Source organism: Sapajus apella, unplaced genomic scaffold (assembly GCF_009761245.1).
Source record: "Sapajus apella isolate SASKATOON/1434 unplaced genomic scaffold, GSC_monkey_1.0 scaffold269, whole genome shotgun sequence".
Classification (NCBI taxonomy): domain Eukaryota; kingdom Metazoa; phylum Chordata; class Mammalia; order Primates; family Cebidae; genus Sapajus; species Sapajus apella.
The window spans coordinates 113,878-137,181 of record NW_022437209.1 but is presented as its reverse complement, the minus strand read 5'-3'; the positions used below and the strand labels follow the sequence as shown (position 1 = coordinate 137,181).

Below are 23,304 nucleotides of genomic sequence, written 5' to 3'. Positions count from 1 at the left end.
TTCCTTCAGGGAGGGCTGGATGGGAAGGAAGCAGCCCAGCTTAGCTCTCTTGGATACCTGCAGTGACAGTACTAACAAGGTAACAGGGTCAGCGTTATGATGGGGTGAATAAAACATCAACCCCTAGAGGACTTGGCTTATGAAATATATATTCTGGCCATCGCTTGGTCCACCAAAAGGACATTAAAAGAGGGATTTTTCACAGCAATTCACCACCAAGGGAGCAAGTGACTTCCCTCTCCAATCATAGATGTGGGCTAAGAGCTTTGTTATTCCTCCTCCACCCCAACTGCCTCAGCAGACACCGAGAGCTGCAGTGGGTACATTACCTGTCCTGCCAATGCCTGCACTGCAGTGGACCACAATGGGCGGCTCAGGGCACTGCCCTTTGGAGCGTGCTCCCATGTTGCTCACAGCCAGACTCTGCTGGTTTCTGACCACTCTCAAGAAGTCAATGAGGGAAGCTGCTGAGGAAGGGACACCATAGTCTGGCCAGCTCAAGAACTGGAAGTGGGTCACCTGCCGTTTCTGCCGCTCCTTAGATGAGAAAAGCAAAAGTTAACAAGGTCATTTCTGCCTGCCCCTAGCTACCTCTAGCTTTTCCAGATTCTCAACGCCCTGGTTATCCCTACCACCAAGGCTGCTATCCACCACCGTCAGCTTTTCTCATAATTGCTTCTTTACTACAGACCCAAAGGAAGGGTCAGTTAATTGTTTGGAAAAGGCAGAATTCCTATACTGTACGACCCCAGTTTTTTTTTTTTTTTTTTTTTTTTTTTGAGACAGGATCTCATTCTGTCACCCAGGCTGGAGTGCAGTGGCACGATCAAACCTACCGCTGCCTTGACCTCACAGGCGTGTGCCACCATGCCCAGCGACTTTGTTCTATGTTTTGTAGAGGCGGGATCTCACTGTGTTGCCTAGGTTGTCTTGAACTCCTGGGCTCAAGTGATCCTTCTGCCTTGGCCTCCCAGAGTGCTGGGATTACAGGCATAAGCCATTGCAGCCAGCCCCAGATTTCTTAAATTCTAAGTTTTATTCCTATTTGCCGCTCTTATTGTGCTGCAGTAATATGGCTGTATTGGCTCTGAGTTAAATATCCTCATCCTGACCCCAGAAAAACAGAAGCAACTCATAACCTCCCTGGTATCCTAATTATTCCCTCTGGAGATTTTCTTTACAATAATTATTCTCCCCGTTTCAACAAGGTGAGAAAAAAGAAACCTGGATTTACCTCTGTGTTGTGAATTTCTAGCGTTGTTTTCTTATAATGATTCATGTTCTCCACGGCTAGATTGGTCACTGTGAGGAAGCCAAATCGGATCCGAGAGTCTTTTTCTAAAGGCCAGTACTGGCCACACTTTCTCCTGCCGCCTTCCTCAAAGCTGAAGACACACAGAGCAAGGTAAGCCTTCCATCCTTCCTCTCCACAACAGTAACCTGGTTTCCGCAAAATCCGGATATACCCCCAGGCAACAAGATTATCTCTTGCATTGCTTCTAATTTACACCATTGATTCTCAGCAGAAAAGAAAGGAAACCTCTTCATTCTAAACAAATGTACTCCAGGCTAAAGTTTCTGCATGTACTCATATAGCAGACAGTTACTGAGCACTTACCACATCATTTGGTCTTTTTCCTAATATGCAATAATACTTCACATATGTGGGATAAATACTGGGTGAACAGAGGAAAAAAACAGTATAGTAGCTGGGTGCAGTCATGCATGCTTGTAATCCCAGCTACTTGGGAGGCTCAGGCAGGAGAATCACCTAAGACCATGAGCCTGGGCAACATAGTGAAACTCCATCTAAAAAAAAAAAAAGGACAAAGAAAAGAAAAAGGGAAAAAAGCAGTAGAGAAAATATGATAGAACTCCCTGGCCTATACCTCAGCCACTGCTTATTGTCTTCCCTGGTAAGAGCTGTTGGCTAACAGAGGACTGAGAAAGACACATCTCCTGGAATGTTAGCAGAAGGTTTGTGTAAAAGCCTAAAGTCTCTGTCTGGGCAACATGGAACCCTGTCTCTACTAAAAATACAAATATTAGCCAGGCATGGTGGTGGGTACCTGTAGTCCCAGCTACTTGGGAGGCTGAGGCAGGAGGATTGCTTGAATCGGGAGGTTGAGACTGCACTGAGCTGAGATGAGATGCTGCCACTGCACTCCAGCCTGGATGACAAAGTGGGACTCTGTCTCAAAAAAAAAAAAAAAAAGGCCTAGGCCAGGTGTGGTGGCTCACACCTGAAATCCCAGCACTTTGGGAGGCTGACGCAGCTGGATCACCTGAAGTCAGGAGTTCAAGACCAGCCTGGCCAACATGGTAAAACCCTGTCTCTACAATAAAAATAAAAAAATTAGCCAGGCATAGTGGCGAGCACCTGTAATCCCAGCTACTTAGGAGGCTGAGGCAGAAGAATCGCTTGAACCCAGGAGGCAGAGGTTGCAGTGAGCTGAGATCGCAGCACTAACTCCAGCCTGGGTGATTGAGCAAGACTCTACCTCCCAAAAAAAAAAAAAAAAAAGGCCTAAATCTAAATCTACCTCGCCACCCTCCAATGGCCCCAAAGTATTCCAAGGTGGTACTTCTCCCACTACCTCCTCTCCAAATAAGAAATGGTTATAACAGTGCTGAGGAAGGGAACTGAACATTCTCATTCGTTTTTTTCCTTTCTCATCTGAAATAGGTTATTCCTTAAATTTGCCAGATTAGTAGACCAAAATTTCAAAAATATTCCTTTCATTAAAAGCTTCCTGGGTGGACATGGTGGTTCAAGCCTGTAATATCAGCACTTTGGGAGGCCAAGGTGGGCGGATCACGAGGTCAGGAGTTCAAGACCAGCCTGACCAACATAGTGAAATCTGTCTCTACTAAAAATACAAAAATTAGCTGGGTGTGGTGGCACATGCCTGTAATCCCAGCTACTCGGGAGGCTGAGGCAGAGAATTGCTTGAACCCGGGAGGGAGAGCTTGCAGTGAGCCAAGATTGTGACATTGCACTCCAGCCTGGGTGACAGGATGACATTCTGTCTCTTTTATTTATTTATGTTATTTTAAAATTTTTTTTTAGAGATGGGGTTTCACCATATTGGCCAGGCTGGTCTTGAACTCCTGACCTCGTGATCCGCCTGCCTCGGCCTCCCAAAGTGCTGAGATTACAGGTGTGAGCCACCACACCTGGCCCACTCTGTCTCAAAAAAAAAAAAAAATGCTTCCTGCCTGACCCATTAGGATTTACCCATTATGTTTTCTATAGTTCTACTATAGGTGAAAATATGAACAACCAGAAAAAAATGGTCAGAAAGCAATAGGCCAGGCACAATGGCTCATGCCTGTAATTCCAGCACTTTGGGAGGCTGAGGTGGACAGATCACTTGAGGTCAGGAGTTCAAGAATAGCCTGGCCAATATGGTAAAAACCCTGTCTCTACTAAAAATACAAAAATTAGCTGGGCATGTGGCACATGCCTGTAATTCCAGCAACTCGGGAGGCTGAGGCAGGAGAATTGCTTGAACCTGAGAGACAGAGGTTACAGTGAGCCAAGACTGTGCCATTACACTCCAGCCTTGGTGACAGAGTGAGACTCCATCTCAAAAGAAAAAAAAGTAACAACAAATGGAGAGCAAAAGGGATCTGGTAATTCAGGAGTGAGGAAGACAGCTCCCCTCTGGAAATAAGGAACAGATTAAAGGAGAATTGTCTTACGTTTCCCAGTAATTCCTTCAGTGGCTAAGGCCAGGACCTCAAAATAGGCTATAACTGGAACAGGGTTGCCAGAGCCAGGTATTAAAGCTTTAACAAGTTAGATCTATTCCTCTCCACCATACTGGGTTGTGAATGAGCTAAGAGATCTCAAAATCTTTGCCATGGGTTTCTTAATCCTTTTTTTTTTTTTTTTTTTAAAGACAAGAGTCTTACTCTGTCGCCCAGGCTGGAGTGCAATAGTGTGATCACAGCAACATCCGCCTCAAGCAATTTTCCTGATTCAGCCTCCTGAGTAGCTAGGACTACAGGCACGTGCCTCTACGCTGGGTAAAGTTCTGTATTTTTAGCAGAGACGGGGTTTCACTGTGTTAATCAGGATGGTCTTGATCTCCTGATGTTGTGATTGCCCGCCTTTGCCTTCCAAAATGCTGGGATTACAGGTGTGAGCCATTGCACTTGGGCTTTTTTTTTTTTTTTTTTTTTTTTTTTTTTTTTTTTCAGACAGAGTCTCACTCTATTGCCCAGGCTGGAGTGCAGTGGCGTCTCAACCTCACTGCAGCCTCTACCTCCTGCGTTCAAGTGATTCTCCTGCTACAGCCTCCTGAGCAGCTGGGATTATAGGCACGTACTACCATGCCTAGCTAATTTTTTGTATTTTTAGTAGACAAGGTTTCACCATGCTGGTCTAGGCTGGTCTGGAGCTGTTGACCTTGTGATCCACCCGCCTCGGCCTCCCAAAGTGCTGGTACTACAGGTGTGAGCCATCATGCCCAGCTGGTCCCCATTATTTCTAAAAGCTAAACTTCCCTGTTCAATCACCCATGCTTAGGGACAGAGTAGAGGTGGGGACGAATGCAAAAAAGGGATTAACTCACCGGGTGGTCATGACAATCACCAAGACTTTTTGCTCCCACACCATGAGCCAGAAATCACGATACGTATTTTCCAAAGGACCTAGAATAAAAGGAGAAGACAGGAAACATGACTCTGGGAAACCCTCTTTTCCTTTGTAGGCTTCTTCTGTTTTACTCCCCAATGGTAACTCCAAACCACAGATGTTAGCTCCCTGCTCATCCCTTCACATCCCTGCTATTCAGTGTGGTCTGTGGACCAATCACACCAGCATGGTATGGGAGAGTGTAGGAAACATGAATCTGCACATTAACAAGATCTCCAGGAGAGTCATAGGTAGATTGGGAAGGACTGTTACATACCCTCTCAGAGCCTTAATCATTAGACCTTCAGCCATCACATTCAGGCTGACAGTGTCAAATGTGTATGAGTCTCTAGCTGTTTTCATATCACCTAAGCTTCAGTCTTATAATCACAGGTTGCTTACTAAACCATTAGCCTTCTGTTTCCCATCATCTCAGATCCATTATGTCTGCAACTAAGTCTCCTCCTTCAAAATTAGCTTTATCTTGGCCAGGTGCAATTGCTCATGCCTGTAACCCCAGCACTTTGGGAGGCCAAGACAGGTGGGTTGCCTGAGCTTAGGAGTTTCAGATTAGCCTGGCCAACATGACAAAACCCAGTCTCTGTGAAAACTACAAAAATCAGCCGGGCATGGTGGCGCATGCCTGTAGTCCCAGCTAATTGGGAGGCTGAGGCACTAGAATCGCTTGACCCCGGGAGGTGGAGGTTGCAGTGAGCTGAGATCGCACCACTGCATTCCAGCCTGGGAAACAGAATGAGACTCCATTTAAAAAAAAAAAAAAAAAGTAGCTTTATCTTTCAACTTTCTTATCTCTGTTAACAATACTGGTATTCTTAAATCACTCAGTCTTAACAAGTTGAAGTCGACTCTGACTTACCCATTTCCTTCATCTCCTGGAAGCAGTCAGTCACCAAATCCTAGAGATTTTTTTACCTTTTAAATGTTTTTGGTTTTTGTTCTTTTGCCCCTATCTTCTGCCCATCCTGTTCTTCCTGCCCAACTGCACTGACACAAAGACCACATCATTGCCCAGCATGGTAGCTCACACCTGTAATCCCAGCACTTTGGGAGGCAGAGGCGGGTGCATCACCTGAGGTCCGGAGTTTGAGACCAGCCTGACCAACATGAAGAAACCCTATTTCTACAAAAAATACAAAATTAGCTGGGTATGATGGTGCATGCCTATAATCCCAGCTACTTGGAGCCTGAGGCAGGAGAATCACTTGAACCCAGGAGGCAGAGGTTATAGTGAGCCGAGATCGTGCCATTGCACTCCAGCCTGGGCAATAAGAGCGAAACTCCATCTCAAACAAAAACAAAACAAAACAAACAACAGAAACAAAGACCACATCATTTTCTAAGTTACTGTAACACCCTCTTAGTCTGCTTTTCTGAATAGGCCTTTTTCCCTTCCAGTCTACTCTGGGAACGCCATCAGTTTAATCTTTCTTAAAAATGACTTCATCAGAACATAGATACACCATGCTCACTTTTGCCTCTATTCCTTTGCTCAAGCTGTCTCCCTCACCTCCAATGCTATTCATTTTCTACCTGTTTTCAAGTGCTGTGTCTTCCTTGACATTGTCTCTGACCACCCCATTCCTTGTGAAGCTTCTTCTCTTTTGCTTTTGATGGCACAGCTGGATCTATACAGGTTAACCATTCAATTTATATACAGGTACTCTTACATCCGTTATTTTACTTTGTGGGAATTAATGATATCTCAGTAAACATGGTTCTAAGGACAAGGGATTACAGGTGTGAGCTACTGCGCTTGGCCAAATTCTCCTTTTATGGTTAGAACTTGCACAGTTCTAAGCACTCAGCAGCAACTTTCAAGATACTTGCAGACTACCAACTCCATTTCAATCAAGACAGTAACCAGCCAGGCTCAATGGCTCACGCCTGTAATCCCAGCACTTTGGGAGGCCAAGGCAGGCAGATCACTTGAGGTCAGGAGTTCAAGACAAGCCTGGTCAACATGGTAAAACCCCGTCTCTATTAAAAACACAAAAATTAGCTGGGCATGGTGGCGGGCACCTGTAACCCCAGCTACCCGGGAGCCTGAGCTAGGAGACTCCCTTGAACCCGGGAAGCGGAGGTTGTAGTGAGCCAAGATCTTGTCATTGTACCCAGCCTGGGCGACAGAAAGACTCCATCTCAAGAAAAAAAAAAAAGAAGACACTAACACTCAGGATAATTTCTTATACTTTCCTGGTGTTTCTCCCCTCTCTGCTTTCAGGAAAGCAGGGCAGCACTAATGGTTAATTTTGGCCTAGAAGTCTGCTAGTTCCACTACAACTAATAATTTTTGAGACAGGGTCTCACTCTGTCACCTACACTGGGTGAGAGTGGTATCATGGCTCACTGCAGCAAAATTATTGCTCACTCAGCCAAATTATTGCTAAGTCTTTTAGCAAGCACTAAGGTGACACTGAAATGCCCTCTCTGCAGAAATGGATGATGTCAAAAGCATGTGAGGTCTTAGAAATAAGCTGAATATCCAATAAGAGAGGATTAATTAAATGATGGCATATTAGGTGGGGTTCAGTGTCGCACACTTGTAATCTCAGCACTTTGTGGGGATGAGGTAGGCAGATCACTTGATCCCGGGAGTTCAAGACCAACCTGGGCAACATTGTGAAACCGCATCCCTACAAAAAAATGCAAAAATCAGCCAGGTGTAGTAGCAGGTGCCTGTAGTCCCAGCTACTCAGGAGACTGAAGTGAGAAGATCACCTGTGCCTGGAGAGGTTGAGGCTGCAGTGAGCCATGATCATGAGCCATGATTGCACCACTCTGTCACCTAGGCTGGGTGACAGAGTGAGACCCTGTCTCAAAAATAAATAATAGCATACCCATAATTTATACAGTGTATAAAGGTGATGTTGTAAGAGCGGTATTTTTTGTTATGAAAAGGTATTCACAGATACCATTAAATGAAACAAGAGGTATGTGTAGAAAGAGCAGAGTTGGTTAATTTTTTTTTTTTTTTTCAGACGGAGTCTCACTCTGTCACCCAGGCTGGAGTGCAGTGGTGTGATCTCGGCTCACTGCAACCTCTGCCTCCTGGGTTCCAGCAATTCTGGTGCCTCAGCTTCCCAAGTAACTGGGATTACAGGCAACCACCACCATGCCCAGCTAATTTTTGTGTTTTTAGTAGAGACGAAAGTTTTTTTTTTTTTTTTTTTTTTGAGACGGAGTTTCGCTCTTGTTGCCCAGGCTGGAGTGCAATGGCGCGATCTCGGCTCGCCGCAACCTCCGTCTCCTGGGTTCAGGCAATTCTCCTGTCTCAGCCTCCTGAGTAGCTGGGATTACAGGCACGCGCCACCATGCCCAGCTGAGAGACGAAAGTTTTACCACGTTGGCCAGGCTGGTCTTAAACTCTTGACCTCAGGTGATTCACCCACCTCAGCCTCCCAAAGTACTGGGATTACAGACTTGAGCTACTGTACCCAGCCTGGTTAAATATTTTATATGCCTATATTTGCATGTATGCATAGATAAAGGTCTAGAAGGAGATTCTGTAAAAATGTTAACATTATTTCTGAGTCACAGGGTTATGAGTGATTTTTATCTTTGCTTTCTAAATGTTCTACAATAAACATGCATTATCCTACTATACACATAAAGAAGATAGTAAGGACACCTTTTCCACATCTCTGACCCTCAGCCTCAACTACATCCTACCCTCCTGCACCACAGCAACTCTCAGATACTTTGTTTGCCACATTCAGACCACTGGCAGAATTGGAGTTCTGGGCAGTCAGAGCACATGGTAACTCAGTTACCAGACTCAGGCTGGACAAACTTCTCACAGCCTCAAAAGAGAAGGGAAAGTTGTACTTCCCAGCTTAGACCGTTTAACAGTAGATTTCTCTCAAGAAATAAAATCAGCAGTTTATACTGACATAGGTGAAACAATCCACTGACTTGAGTTGTAAAAACTTCTGAACCAAACAAACATGGGTTCAATCCCTGGTTCTGGCACTTACTAGCTGCATGGTCCAAGGTCATGTAAACTTTTGGGTTTCAGTTTGCTCATCTATAAATTAATAAACCTCCCTTGCAGAGTCTCTATAATAATTGGACATCTGGTATATAATATGTCTTCTCAATAGATGACATCATTAGTAGAATTATAGGCTGGGCGCAGTGGCTGATGCTTATAATCCCAGAACTTTGGGAGGCTGAGGTGGGCAGATCACTTGAGGCCAGGAATTCGAGACCAGCCTGGCCAACATGGCGAAATCCCATCTCTACCAAAAATACAAAAATTAGCCATGCGTGGTGGCTCATGAATTGCTTAAGCCCAGGAAGTGGACAGTACAATGAGCCAAGATCACGCCACTGCACTCCAGTCTGGGCGTCAAAGCAAGACTCCATCTCAAAAAAATTCATTAATTAATTAAATAAAAAAGAAGAAGTTGCAGGCATTATAATATTTTATTCCTAAATACTTGAGCACCTATTAGGAAAACAAGGACATCCTCCTATGGAGTAATACCATTATCACCTTTAGCTTATACATGGATAAAATGTTGGCTATTACAAAGTCTCCAATTGTTTCTTTTTTTCTTCTTTTTTAAAGACGGGGTTTCACCATGTTGGCCAGGCTGGTCTCAAACTCCTGACCTCAGGTGATCCGCCCGCCTCGGCCTCCCAAAGTGCTGGGATTACAGGCGTAAGCCACCGCGCCCGGCTCCAATTGTTTCAATAGTTTGTCTTCAATTTTTTTTCCTCCCAACTGAGGATCTAATCACAGATCCTTTTTTTTCTCTGAGATGGAGTTGTGCTCCTCTTGCCCAGCCTGGAGTGCAATGGCATGATCTCAGCTCACCACAACCTCCATCTCCTGGGTTCAAGTGATTCTCCTGCCTCAGCCTCCCAAGTAGCTGGGACTATAGGCATGTACCACCTCGCCCGGCTAATTTTTTATTTTCATTAGAGACAGGGTTTCTCCATGTTGGTCAGGCTGATCTCGAACTCCCAACCTCAGGTGATTCGCCAGCCTCCCGAAATGTTGGGATTACAGGCGTGAGCCACCATGCCCGGCCTTTTTTTTTTTTTTATTTTTTTGTTTTTTGAGACAGGGTTTTTCTCTGTCACCCAGGTTAGACTGCTGGAGTGCAGTTGTGTAACCACAGCTCATTGCAGGCTCAACCTCCCATGCTTAAGCAATCCTTCCACTTTGGCCTCACGAATAGCTGGGATCACAGGCACATGCCACCATGCCTGGCTAATTTTTAAAGATTTTTTGAAAATAAAAAATAAAATAAATAAAAATTTTTTGGAGACAGAGTCTCCTTATGTTGCTCAGGCTGTTCTCAAATTCCTAGGCTCAAGGGATCCTCCCATCTCTGTCTCCCAAAGTGCTGGGGCTATAGGTATCTGTCATGCATCATCCTTTGCCATTGGTTTGCTCTGTTATTTTTTTTTTTTGAGACAGGATCTTGCTGTGTCAGCCAGGCTGGAGTGCAGTGGTGCAATCTCAACTTAGAGCAACCTCTGCTTCCTGGGCTCAAATGATACTTCCACCTCAGCCTCCCAAAGTACTAGGGTTACAGGCGTGAGCCACTGTGCCCAGCCATGGTTCTCTTTAATCTCCGTTTAATCTAGAACAGCTCTTTGTCTTCTTTTTGTGTGTTAATGGCATTAACTTCGGAGAGTTTGAGCCAGTTTTCTTGTAGTATGTCCCACAATCTGAATTTCTCTGGTTTGTTTCCCCTGACTACATAAAGGTTTTAAAACTGGCAATACACCACACAGATGATATTCATTTCTCAATGCATCATATCAGGAGGCATACATAATGTCCCTTTGTCCTTTATTGATGATACTAAGTTTGATCACTTGATTAAGGAAGTATCCACCAGATCTTGCTCTGCAATGGTCAAAGGGCCTATGTGCATTTGATGGTCTGTTGTCTTTCTGTGTTATTATTTCCTCCTACTCTCTTTGAAAGTGGCACAATAGGTTAAGCACGGTGGCTCACGCCTGTAATCTCAGCACTTTGGGAGGCCAAGGCGGATGGATCACTTGAGGTCAGGAGTTCGAGACCAGGCTGGCCAACATGGTGAAACCCCGTCTCTACTAAAAATACAAAAATTAGCCGGGCATGGTGGCACATACCTGTAGTCCCACCTACTCGGAAGGCTGAGGCAAGAGAATCACTCGAACCCAGGAGGTGGAGGTGCAGTGAGCCAATATCATGCCACTGCACTCCAGCCTGAGTGATGGAGCAAGACTCCATCTCAAAAAAAGAAAAAACAAAACAAATGAGAAATCCTTCTAGAGCTCAGTATTTCACTGTCAGACCTATCAGCACATACTATCTATGTCAGAACACTTGCTGGAGTGCTCTGTGATGGTACAGAAACCAGCCTAGGCCTGTTAGAGCATCAATACTCATTCCTAGATTGAACTAAATCTCTGAGAAGTCCACTGCTATTCTTGGCCTCTTACTAGACAGGAAGAGCATGAGGAGCTGGCTGATGAGTTCTGATGCCCTACACCCTTGCCAATGCTAAGACTAACCCTAAAACCTGAAGGCAGTAGTGTTATGTATTTAAATATCCAGGTGAGTGTCCAGGCACACCTGGTACAGAAACCCCAAACTACTCATCTGCTTTTCTCAACCACCACCAATCTTTATGGAAGGCCAGGATCTAGTGGCCAAAACCTCCACTGAAATTACTATTCCTTTAAAAATTATGCCATCATTTGGCACAAGGAATCTTAAGTAGATGGCACAAAATCAGCAAGGGAGGGATGGATCAGCTTACCTTGCGTGCCAATGTAAGCATTCTTCTGCTTGTAGCCATCCATGAAACTGGCATTGATGTAATCTGTCTAATGATAAAAAGGAGACATCACTACAGCTGCACAGAATATACCATTTGGGTCATAAAATGATGTACTTGGTAAGTAAAACCCAAGGCGTAAATATTCTCTTCTTGTTGAGCAGAAAATGAGGAGTGAAATGGCCAGCTGAAAACCTCACTTCAATAAATGTTGCTGGGACAAGTGGATATCTACATGCAGAAAAATCAAGCTGACTCCTTCCTCACACCATGCACAAAAATTGACTCAAAATGGATCACAGACCAAATGTAAGAGTTAAAACTATCAGCATAAAATATAAGAGTAAATCTTTGTGACCTTGGTTTAGGGAAAGCCTTCACAGATATGACACCAAAGGCATAAGTGACAAAAGAAAAGACATAAATTGGACTATATTAAAATTAAAATCTTTTGTGCTTCAAAAGTTTTAAATTTTAATATTAAGGCCCCACATAGTGGCTCACGCCTGTAATCACAGCACTTTGGGAGGCCAAGGCAGGTGGATCACTTGAGGCCAGAAGTTTGAGACCAGCCTGACCAACATGGTAAAACCCCATCTCTACTAAAAATACAAAAATTATTTGGGTGTGGTAGCATGCACCTGGAATCCCAGCTGCTCAAGAGGCTGAGGCACAAGAATCACTTGAACTCAGGAGGTAGGGATTGCAGTGAGCCAAGAACATGCTACTGCACTCCAGCATGGGCAACAGAATGAGACTGTATCAAAAAACACAAAACAAAACAACACCATCAACAAAGTAAAACAAACAACCCACAGAATGCATGTATTTGGTAAGGGACTTGTATCTAGAATACATAAAGAACTCTTGTAACTCAATAATTAGAACATAAACAACCCAATTTAAAAATGGGCAAAAGAGATGAACAGCTATTTTTCCAAAGAAGATATATGAATAGCCAATAAGCACATGAAAAGATCATTCATCATTAGCCATGAGGGAAATGCAAATAAAGACCACGAGATATAGCTGGGCACAATGGTTCACGCCTATAATACCAGCACTGTGGGAGGCTGAGGCGGATGGATCACGAGGTCAGGAGTTTGAGACTACCCTGTCCAATATGGTGAAACCCCATCTTTACTAAAAATACAAAAAATTAGCTAGGCGTGATGGCACGCACCTGTAGTCCCACGTGCTCGGGAGGCTGAGGCCAGGAACCCAGGAGGCAGAGGTTGCAGTGAGCCAAAATTGTGCCACTGCACTCCAGCCTGGGCAACAGAGCAAGACTGTCTCAAAAAAAACACAAACAAACAAAACCACAAGATACTAATTTATACCCCCTAGGATGACTACAGGTATAAAAGATGAATAATATTGTTGGCAAGGATGTGGAAAAACTGAAACCCTCATACATGTATATACACTGCTTATACATTGCTAATGGTAATGTAAAATGGTGCAGTTACTATAGAAAAGAGTCTGGTTGTTCCTGAAAAAATTAAACAGTTACCATATGACCCAGCAATTCCAGACCTGAGAAAAATGATAATATGTGCCCATACAAACACTTATACATAAATATCCATAGCAGCATTATTCATAATAGCCAAAAGTGGAAACAACTCAAATGTCCTTCAACTGAAATGAATAAAATGTGGTATATTCATACAATGGAGTATGATTTAGCAGTAAAAAGGAGTTATGTGATGATACATGCTACAGCATGGATGAACCTAGAAAATACTACACTAAGTGATAGAAGCTACATATCCTAGGACTGTCTTTGTATGAGATTCCTAGAACAGGCAAATCTATGGAGATAGGAAATAAGCTAGGGTGGGTTAGAGGGAAATGGGCAGTGACTGCCAAGGGTGTGCGGTTTCTTTGGGCAATGAAAAAAAATGTTCTAGTTGACTGTGGTGATGGTTGCACAACTCTGTGACTCTACTAACAGCCACTGACTTGTATACTTCAAACAGGTCAACAGTATGGTATGTGAACTACATCTCAGTAGAAACTGTTATTTACAAGAAAAGGGTCCATCAGGACTTGCAACACTGTAGCATGGGACCAAATGAGAGGTGAGGCAAGCAAGCAGGAACATCTGGCCCATCCTGCCACACACAAAAGGCAACATGTGAATGCAGAAGGAAGAAAGCTAGGCCTCATACATGGGACCATCAACAGGACAGGCCAAACGGCTAGACTCCGTTACTACCTCAATTAACGCAAAGCAACTTCCAGTCAAATTCAAAGGTGTCTTAATTAACAGCTCCTGAATCTCTCTCTTCCAGAGTCTTCTCCTATCTCTTAATGTCCTCAGACCTATTTACTTCAAGATCATTTTTTATTATACCTACTCACAAGATCCTTTCATCCAGGCTGATAAAAGAGAAACACTGATCAGCTGCAGTTTCATGTTGTAGTATAGCTAGTTGAGAGGTGGACAGATGCAGAAAGTAGAATGGATAAGGGAAGGCATGAAGGGTTACAGAAGGATAAAAGAAAAGAAGTTTCAATAGCAAACTAGGGAAAACTGATAACTCACTGTACTACAGAGAGGTCAGACTGACTCTTTCCTCAACCTATCACTCTTTCTCCAGTAGATCCTATCACTGGGAGGACAGTGTGAACTGTCAGTATCCCATAGCTAACCTCCTAAGACATCACCTCATGGTCAAACCCGGGTTACTTGGATTTGTGTCCATTAACCAGTCAGTCTACCAATTGATCACTCTACTATTTATTTAGTCAAGAGTTTCCTCCTGGCCGGGCGCGGTGGCTCACGCCTGTAATCCCAGCACTTTGGGAGGCCGAGGTGGGTGGATCACGAGGTCAAGAGATCGAGACCATCCTGGTCAACATAGTGAAACCCCGTCTCTACTAAAAATACAAAAAATCAGCTGGGCATGGTGGCGCATGCCTGTAATCCCAGCTACTCAGGAGGCTGAGGCAGGAGAATTGCCTGAACTCAGGAGGCGGAGGTTGCGGTGAGCCGAGATGGCGCCATTGCACTCCAGCCTGGGCAACAAGAGCGAAACTCCATCTCAAAAAAAAAAAAAAAAAAAAGGGTTTCCTCCTTAGAAACTATAAATAAACAGTGGAATGACAAGCTCAAAGTTTTCCCTCCCACAGCAGCTAGTATTACCTTCATACTATTACCGTCCTACCCTGACTCAGACAACTTCACTGAGCTAACAGACCACCTGCAGCAGACCCAGCGTGCTAAAAGCCTCACTCACTCCAAAGAGGCTTCTCAATCCAGGGTGCAGCCAGTCAGCCAAAGCCCATCCTCTACTCAACCTGGCAAATACAAAGGGCATACCCTCTCTAGGACCAAGGGGAGAAGGTATGGAAAAGTACAAAAGATTTACCTGGTATATGCCAGTCAACATTAGTAAGAACATAAGTAGGAACTAATTTCATGCTTTAAAAACAAAAGAATTGTTACCTCTTTAAAGAAGACATTGTTTTTTTTTTATTTTTGAGACGGAGTCTCGCTCTGTCACCAGGCTGGAGTGCAGTGGTGCAATCTCGGCTCACTGTAACTTCTGCCTCCCAGGCTCAAGTGATTCTCCTGCCTCAGCATCCCAAGTAGCTGGGACTACAGGCATGTGCCACCATGCCCAGCTAATTTTTGTATTTTTTAATAGAGACAGGGTTTCACCATGTTGGCCAGGATGGTCTCAATCTCTCGACCTCGTGATCTGCCTGCCTCAGCCTCCCAAAGAGTTGGAATTACAGGCGTGAGCCACTGCGCCCGGTCCATTATTTCTTTATAACTAAGAATTACTAGCAGGCCGGGCGCGGTGGCTCAAGCCTGTAATCCCAGCACTTTGGGAGGCCGAGGCGGGTGGATCACGAGGTCAAGAGATCGAGACCATCCTGGTCAACATGGTGAAACCCCGTCTCTACTAAAAATACAAAAACATTAGCTGGGCATGGTGGTGCGTGCCTGTAATCCCAGCTACTCAGGAGGCTGAGGCAGGAGAATTGCCTGAACCCAGGAGGCAGAGGTTGCGGTGAGCCGAGATTGCGCCATTGCACTCCAGCCTGGGTAACATGAGTGAAACTCCGTCTAAAAAATAAAAACATTGATCATCATATCAATAAACAAGAATTACTAGCTTCAGCACTGGTCTCTGAGAGTGCTGATTTTTATTTCAATTTTGGAAGAATCATTGCATATTAAAACTGAAAATGACCCAGAGACAAAGTATATACTTGGGGGCAAATTGAAATAGTATGAAGAACTAAACCCGGCACAGCATGTTATGGGCCACTGCTATAGACTGAACATTGTGTCCCCCATGACTTCAAATGGATACATCTCAACCCCCAATGTAGTGGTACTAGGAGATGGGGCCTTTGACAGGTGATTAGGTCATGAGGATCATGAGGACAGAGTTCTCACAAATGGGATTAGTATCTTTATAAGACAGAAGAGTTCTGAAGCACTCCCTCAGCCATTCCCTTCTGCCATGGGAGGATGCAATGAGTAGGCAGTGGTCAGTGAACCAAGAAAGGGGCCCTTGCTAGGCCACAAATCTGCCAGCAAGTTGATCTTGGACTTCCGAGACTCCACCATAGTGAGAAATACATTTCTGTTGTTTCTAAGCCATCCTGCACGTGATATTTTTGTTACAGCAGCCCAAACAGATTAGGGCAGCCATGTTCAATAGAAATTTGGACTAACAGCTTTAAAATTCCAGAAGCAATTGAAGTGAACAATTCACTAAAAAACCTGAATCCTCGAAAAAACAAGGTAATGTATACTTGAAAATTGCAGAGAGCAGATTTTTTTTTTTCCAAGTCGCGGTTTCACCATGTTGGTCAGGCTGGTCTTGAACTCCTGACCTCAGGTCCTCTGCCTGCCTTGGCCTCCAAAGTGCTTGTATTACAGGTGTGAGCCACCACGCCCCGCCAGAATCGCCAGAATTTTTTTTTTTTTTTTTTTTTTTTTAAGACAGAGTCTTGCTCTATCACTTAGGCTTGGAGTGCAACGGCGCAATCTTGGCTCACTGCAACTCCTCCTCCTCCTGGGTTCAAGTGATTCTCCTGCCTCAGCCTCCTGAGTAACTAGGATTATAGGTGCCTGCCACCACACCCGGCTAATTTTTGTATTTTTAGTAGAGATGGGGTTTCACAATTTTGTTCAGGCTGGTCTCAAACTCCTGACCTTGTGATTCGCCTGCCTCAATCTCCCAAAGTGCCTCCCCTAGTGCACCTAAAAAGATGACAGGCGTGAGCTACTGCTCCCAGCATGGAGAGCAGATTTTAAGTGTTTTCACCACAAAACAAGGTAAATATGTGAAGTAATGCATATGTTAACTAGCTTGACTTAGCTACTCTGCAATGCATACGTATTTTAAAATATTACACTGTATACCATAAATATATACAATTTTTATCAGTTAAAATTTAAAAATAACTAAATGTGAGGAAACAGAATGAGAAAAATAACCCCAAAGGTAGAAATGCCCTGAGAGTAAGTATTAAGTCCCCAAAGCTAAGCAAATAATTTTTTTTCGCTTTCCCTGTCCCTCAAGGTGAATAATTTAATGTCAAAAAATAAAAAATAGGGCCGGGCGTGGTGGCTCAAGCCTGTAATCCCAGCACTTTGGGAGGCCGAGGCGGGTGGATCACGAGGTCAAGAGATCGAGACCATCCTGGTCAACATGGTGAAACCCCGTCTCTACTAAAAAAAAAAAAAATACAAAAAATTAGCTGGGCATGGTGGTGCGTGCCTGTAATCCCAGCTACTCAGGAGGCTGAGGCAGGAGAATTGCCTGAACCCAGGAGGTGGAGGTTGCAGTGAGCCAAGATCGCGCCATTGCACTCCAGCCTGGGTAACATGAGTGAAACTCCGTCTCAAAAAAAAAAAATTTAAAAAAAATAAAAAAAATAAAAATAAATAAAAATAAAAAATAAAACAAAAAAACCTAAATATTCCATTTGCTGTAAAAATAAAGCCTCTACTAATGTTTTAGTAATGAGAGGTACTACAAATCAGACAATGATCTTCACAGTAACCACAGGATAACGCGAAGAGTCTTCCGGTAAACTAAGATTCACTCATTCACAAATAAGTCCCGAGTGTCTGATACATGCCATGTACTGTTCTAGGTTCTGGAGACTGGAAAGTCAACAAAGTGGATGAATACAGATATCTCCGACTCCAGAGCCCCAACTCAACCACTTCACTCCACTCCTTCAGCACATATACAATGATGATCTCAGCAGTACTGATGAATTTACCCTCCAGCCAGCCAGGTCTCAGATCAAATGCTCCTGCAGGAAAATCTCCAGGGCTCCTGGACAGGACTATGAATTAAGTTTACGTGCTTGAAACAATAGGGACAAGAGAATTGGGGGTCCAAACCCACATATCATATATGCCCAAATACAAGGCAATGATTTTCCAAAACTTACCCCTAGAAAGAGAAGGGATATAACAAATCCTTATAATGTGTTCATGTTAAAGAGGCACTATTTAAATTACGTTACCTTGAACAACACCTCAGTCAATGCTGCGTTGTTTGTTGGTTTGTTTTTTCCCGAGATGGAGTTTTGCTCTTGTTGCCCAGGCTGGAGTGCAATGGCGCAATCTCAGCTCACTGCAACCTCCACCTCCCAGGTTCAAGAGATTATGTTGCCTCAGCCTCCTGAGTAGCTGGAATTATAGGCATGTGTCACCACACCCAGCTAATTTTGTGTTTTTAGTAGAGACAGGGTTGTACCATGTTGCCTAGGCTGGTCTTGAACTACTAACCTCATAATCCACCCGCCTGAGCCTCCCAAAGTGCTGGGATTACAGGCGTGAGCCACCGCGCCTGGCAATGCTGGGCTTTTTTGATGCTTAGAGAGATCACCTAACAAAACTGGTATATCAGAAGGGGAAAAAAAGGATGATAATAACAATTTAGTCATTCATCTCAAAATTCTAAGGTTGTTGCTGTAAACAAGTTATATTAAAAAGGAATTTATGGCCAGGCACATTGGCTCATGCCTGTAATCCCAGCACTTTGGGAGGCCAAGGCGAGAGGCTTGCTTGAGCCCAGGAAGAACTGGCCAACAGAACTGGCCCAGGAGGAACTGGCCAACAGAGACCCTATCTCTACAAAAATTTTAAAAAATCAGCCAGGTGTAATGACATGTGCCTACAGTCCCAGCTACTTAGGAGGTAGAGGTGGGAGGATCGCTTGAGCCCAGGAGTTCAAGGGTGCAGTAGGCTATGATCAAGTCACTGCACTCCAGCCTGGGTGACAGAGTGAGACCCTGTCTCTATTTTTTTTTTTTTTAAAGGATTTTACAAAAGAATAAGTGAATGAATCACATTATAGGGGGATGCATAAGATGCAAGATGAATTAAAAAACGTGACAGACGCTAAAGTTAAAGGTGTATGTGAAGTGTTTGAATAAAATGTTCACTAAATATCTGTTAATGGATTACATATGAGGTTTTCAATATATAATCAAATTTACACATTAAATAATATAGTTATTTGACCATTTCATCTGTATCCCTAGATATTTATGTATACGTAAGTTGTCCACAATTTCCCCAGATACAGATGGAGAAATCAGAGGTCACTTACAATCAAGGTTGCCTTGTATTGATGCATATATACTCACCAAAGGAACTGGACTCTATGACCATAACTTTACAACTAAGGAGTAAAAGGAGAAATAATTTAACATCTATGAAGCACCTGTAATATATCAGACCTTGCACTATCAGCATTCACATAAGAATTTCATTTAATTTCCACTGGATACTGTGAGGTGGGCATTTGAGGACTTGCCTATGGTCATAGACTAGTGTGTAGCAAAATGTGAACTGAAACCTAATCTCTCTGGCCTCAGAGTCTACTTTCATGCTACCATAGCATTAGTAAGCTTCACTTTGGAAGAAGCTCAGTTTCCCCCAGTGCGCCTGGAAAGATGACATTGATCTGTCTACCTGAGTATGGCCACTTCGCTTTGTTAGCTTCACTCTAGTTTGGTCCAGGCAGGGCACATCCCCATAACGGTTCTTCTCTAGGTTTCCTGGAGACCTGAAGTAAATGAAACAAACAAGCAAAAATAAAGAAAAAGTGGGAGCAGTCAGTATGTACAAAATCTGATCATGCAAAAGGAGTGTCAGTTACTCCAGGGGTGGAGACATGGAAGCTTTTTAATCTCTGGCCCATACAGTTTCATATCATTTAACATTTTTTATGGTAAGTCCATACTACTTCTAAAAATAAACATATCTCCTTTCAAAAGAGAGAGGGAGGCCAGGCACGGTGGTTCACACCTTTACTCCCAGGACTTTGGGAGGCTGGAGAATTAATTGAGGCCAGGAGTTTGTAATCAGGAAATGTAATGACAGCCTATCTGAACAAAGAAGTTAAAAAATTAGCCGGGCATCATGGCACACACCTGTAGTCCTAGCTACTCAGGAGTCTAAGGTGGGAGGATCGCTTCAGCCCAGGGGACCAGGGCTGCAGTGAGCTATGATGGTGCCACTGCACTCCAGCCCAAAGAGAAACCCTGACTCTAAAAAAAAAGAGACGCCGGACTTGGTGGCTTATGCCTGTAATCCCAGCACTTTGGGAGGCTGATGCGGTGGATCACCTAAGGTCAGGAGTTCAAGACCAGACTGGCCAAGATGATAATGCCCCATCTCTACTAAAAATACAAAAATTAGCCAGGTGTGGTGGTGCACACCTGTAATCCCAGCTACTCAGTAGGCTGAGGCAGGATAATCGCTTGAACCTGGGAGGGGGAGGTTGCAGTGAGCCAAAATTGCACCACTGTACTCAGGCCTGGGTGATGAAGAAAGACTCCATCTCAAAAAAATAAAATAAAATAATAAAAAATTTAATTTAATTTAAAAAGAGAGAAAGAGTGCGGATGGGAGTCCTCACTCCCAATTTCTACCTTGGCAGAAATTGGTACTAAGAAGTGGGGTGCTGCTGTAACTAAAAATGTGGAGGCAGATTTGGAATTGGGTAATGGATAGAGCTGATAGAGTCTGGAAGTGCATGCAGAAAAAGCCTACATGGCTATAAGCAGGCATAAAGGGCAAGTCTAGAGAGAAAACTAACATAATGCAAGGAAAAAATCATTTAAAAAATAATGTAACAAAAAAATTCCTAGAACTGGCCAGGCGCGGTGGCTCAAGCCTGTAATCCCAGCACTTTGGGAGGCCGAGGCGGGTGGATCACGAGGTCAAGAGATCGAGACCATCCTGGTCAACATGGTGAAACCCCGTCTCTACTAAAAATACAAAAAATTAGCTGGGCATGGTGGTGCATGCCTGTAATCCCAGCTACTCAGGAGGCTGAGGCAGGAGAATTGCCTGAACCTAGGAGGTGGAGGTTGTGGTGAGCCGAGATCGCGCGCCATTGCCCTCCAGCCTGGGTAACGAGTGTGAATCTGTGTCTCAAAAAAAAAAAAAAAAAAAAAAAATTCCTAGAACTGAATAACAAGCCTTCAGATTAAAAGAATCTATCAAATAACTAATATAGTAAGTTTTAAAAGAGGACCTACACTAAGGTATATCATTGTGAATTATTATTATTATTATTATTATTATTTTGAGATGGAGTCTCACTCTGTCCCCCAGGCTCAAGTGCAGTGGTGCAATCTTGGCTCACTGCAACCTCCGCTTCCCAGGTTCAAATGATTCTCCTGCCTCAGCCTACTGAGTAGCTAGGATTATAGTAGCCTGCCACCATGCTTGGCTAATATTTATTTACTTATTAATTTTTTGAGATGGAGTTTCACTCTTGTTGCCCAGGCTGGAGTGCAATGGCACAATCTTGGCTCACCGCAACCTCCACCTCCCGGGTTCAAGCGATTCTCCTGCCTCAGCATCCTGAGTAGCTGGGATTATAGGCATGCGCCACCACACCCTGCTAATTTTGTATTTTTAGTAGAGACGGGGTTTTGCCATGTTGGCCAGGCTGGTCTCAAAGGCCTGACCTCAGATGATCCACCTCCTTGCTCCCAAAGTGCTGGGATTACAGGCGTGTGCCACCACACACGGCCCAATTTTTATATTTTTAGTAGAGACGGGGTTTCACCATGTTGGCCAGGCTGGTCTCAAAGTCCTGACCTCAGGTGATCCACCTCCTCGCTCCCAAAGTGCTGGGATTACAGGCATGCACCACCACACACAGCCCAATTTTTATATTTTTAGTAGAGACGGGGTGTCGCCATGTTGTCCAGGCCGGTCTTGAACTCCTAACCTCAGGTGATCTACCCTTCTTGGCCTCCCAAAGTGCTGGGGTTACAGGCATGACCCACCATGCCTGGTCTCTTTCAATCCTTTTAAATGATTTAGTGTTTTTCTTTTTTCTTCCCTGGACATTTTGTTTAAGAAATTTAGGCTGGGTGCAGTGGCTCACCCCTGCATTTTCAGCACTTTGGGAGGCTGACAAGGGGAGATCACCTGAGGTCAGGACTTGGAGACCAGCCTGGCCAACATGGTGAAACCATGTCTCTACTAAAAATACAAAAATTAGCTGGGCATGATGGTGCACACCTGTAGTCCCAGCTACTCAGGAGGCGGAGGCAGGAGAATCACCTGAACCCGGGAGGTGGAGGTGGCAGTGAGCCGAGATTGTGCCACTGCACTCCAGCCTGGGTGACAGGAGTCATAAATGAATGAATGAATGAATGAATGGAGAAAGAATAAGATCAGATAATTCACAGCATCACTAGTAATCAGAATGGCATTGCCTTAAAAATTCTGAGATAAAATTATTTCTAACCTAGGTTCTATACCGTAGCAAAATAGAATAAAGGTAAAGAAAGAAGATGATCTACAATTAGGAAAGAAGATCCAACAAAGGAAACAGGGAAAATTGCAAGATAAAAACTGAGGAGCAAGTCTAGATAAGAACCAACCACAGTTTAGACTAGAACAAAAGGAAAAAAAGGTTCTGAAAGTGAGTCTCTGGAAAAAAAAATGGAAGCAATTGATTATCTGATATATTCAACCACTTGGAAACTAATGATGACAGCGTAAAATAAATCTGATTAGGCATATAGAAAAATAACGAAGCAAGGTGGCTCATACCCATAATCCCTGCACTTTGGGAGGCCAAAGTGGGCAGATCACTTGAGTTCAGGAGTTTGAAACCTGTCTGGCCCACATGGCAAAACGCTATCTCTGCTATAAATACCAAAAAAAAGTTAGCAAAGCGAGGTGGAGAGTGCCTATAATCCCAGCTACTGAGGAGGAGGCTGAGATACGAGAATCGTTTTAACCCAGGGTGCGGAGGTCGCAGTGAGCCACGATCGTGACATTGCACTCTAGCTTGGGCAACAGAGTGAGACTCCGTCTCAAAAAAACAACAAAAAGAAAAATAATGAGGATAGATACACAGAAAACTAAAGGAAGTGAAAAAATCAGGTAATTAACTCCAGAAGAAACAAAAAATTGAATTATTAGGCCAGGTGTAGTGGCTAATGCCCATAATTCCAGTACTTTGGGAGGCTGAGGCAGGTGGATGGCCTGAGCTCAGGAGTTTCAGACCAGCCTGGGCAACATGGCAACACTCTGTCTCCACCAAAAATACAAAAAATTAGCCAGGTGGCCGGGCACAGTGGCTCACACCTATAATACCAGCACTCTGGGAGGCTGAGGCCAAAGGATCACCTGAGGTCAGGAGTTTGAGACCAGCCTGGCCAACATGGTGAAACCCTGTCTCTATTAAAAATATAAAAATTAGCCAGGCGTGGTGGCAGGCACCTGTGATCCCAGCCACTCGGGAGGCTGAGACAGGAGAATTGCTTGAACCTGGGAGGTGGAGGTTGCAGTGAGCCAAGATCCCACCACTGCACTCCAGCCTGGGCACCAAA

At 44.1% G+C, this 23,304-nt stretch overlaps 1 protein-coding gene and 1 long non-coding RNA gene across 2 annotated transcripts in view; one reads left to right on the top strand and one right to left on the bottom strand.

The window, feature by feature from the left end:
- PTPN9 (protein tyrosine phosphatase non-receptor type 9) overlaps positions 1-23,304 on the bottom strand; it is a 103,731-nt gene that overhangs the window by 2,342 nt on the left and 78,085 nt on the right. The window contains exons 8-12 of the mRNA XM_032271971.1: positions 19,412-19,505; positions 11,428-11,494; positions 4,581-4,659; positions 1,235-1,385; positions 330-537 (exon numbers count right to left, since the gene is read on the bottom strand). Of these exons, the coding sequence (XP_032127862.1) occupies positions 330-537; positions 1,235-1,385; positions 4,581-4,659; positions 11,428-11,494; positions 19,412-19,505 (599 nt within the window). The remainder of the gene's footprint in view (positions 1-329; positions 538-1,234; positions 1,386-4,580; positions 4,660-11,427; positions 11,495-19,411; positions 19,506-23,304) is intronic.
- Positions 1,314-11,870, top strand: LOC116545438. Its single transcript, XR_004266314.1, has 3 exons — positions 1,314-1,405; positions 4,719-4,893; positions 11,610-11,870. It is a non-coding gene; the product is annotated as an uncharacterized LOC116545438 (long non-coding RNA).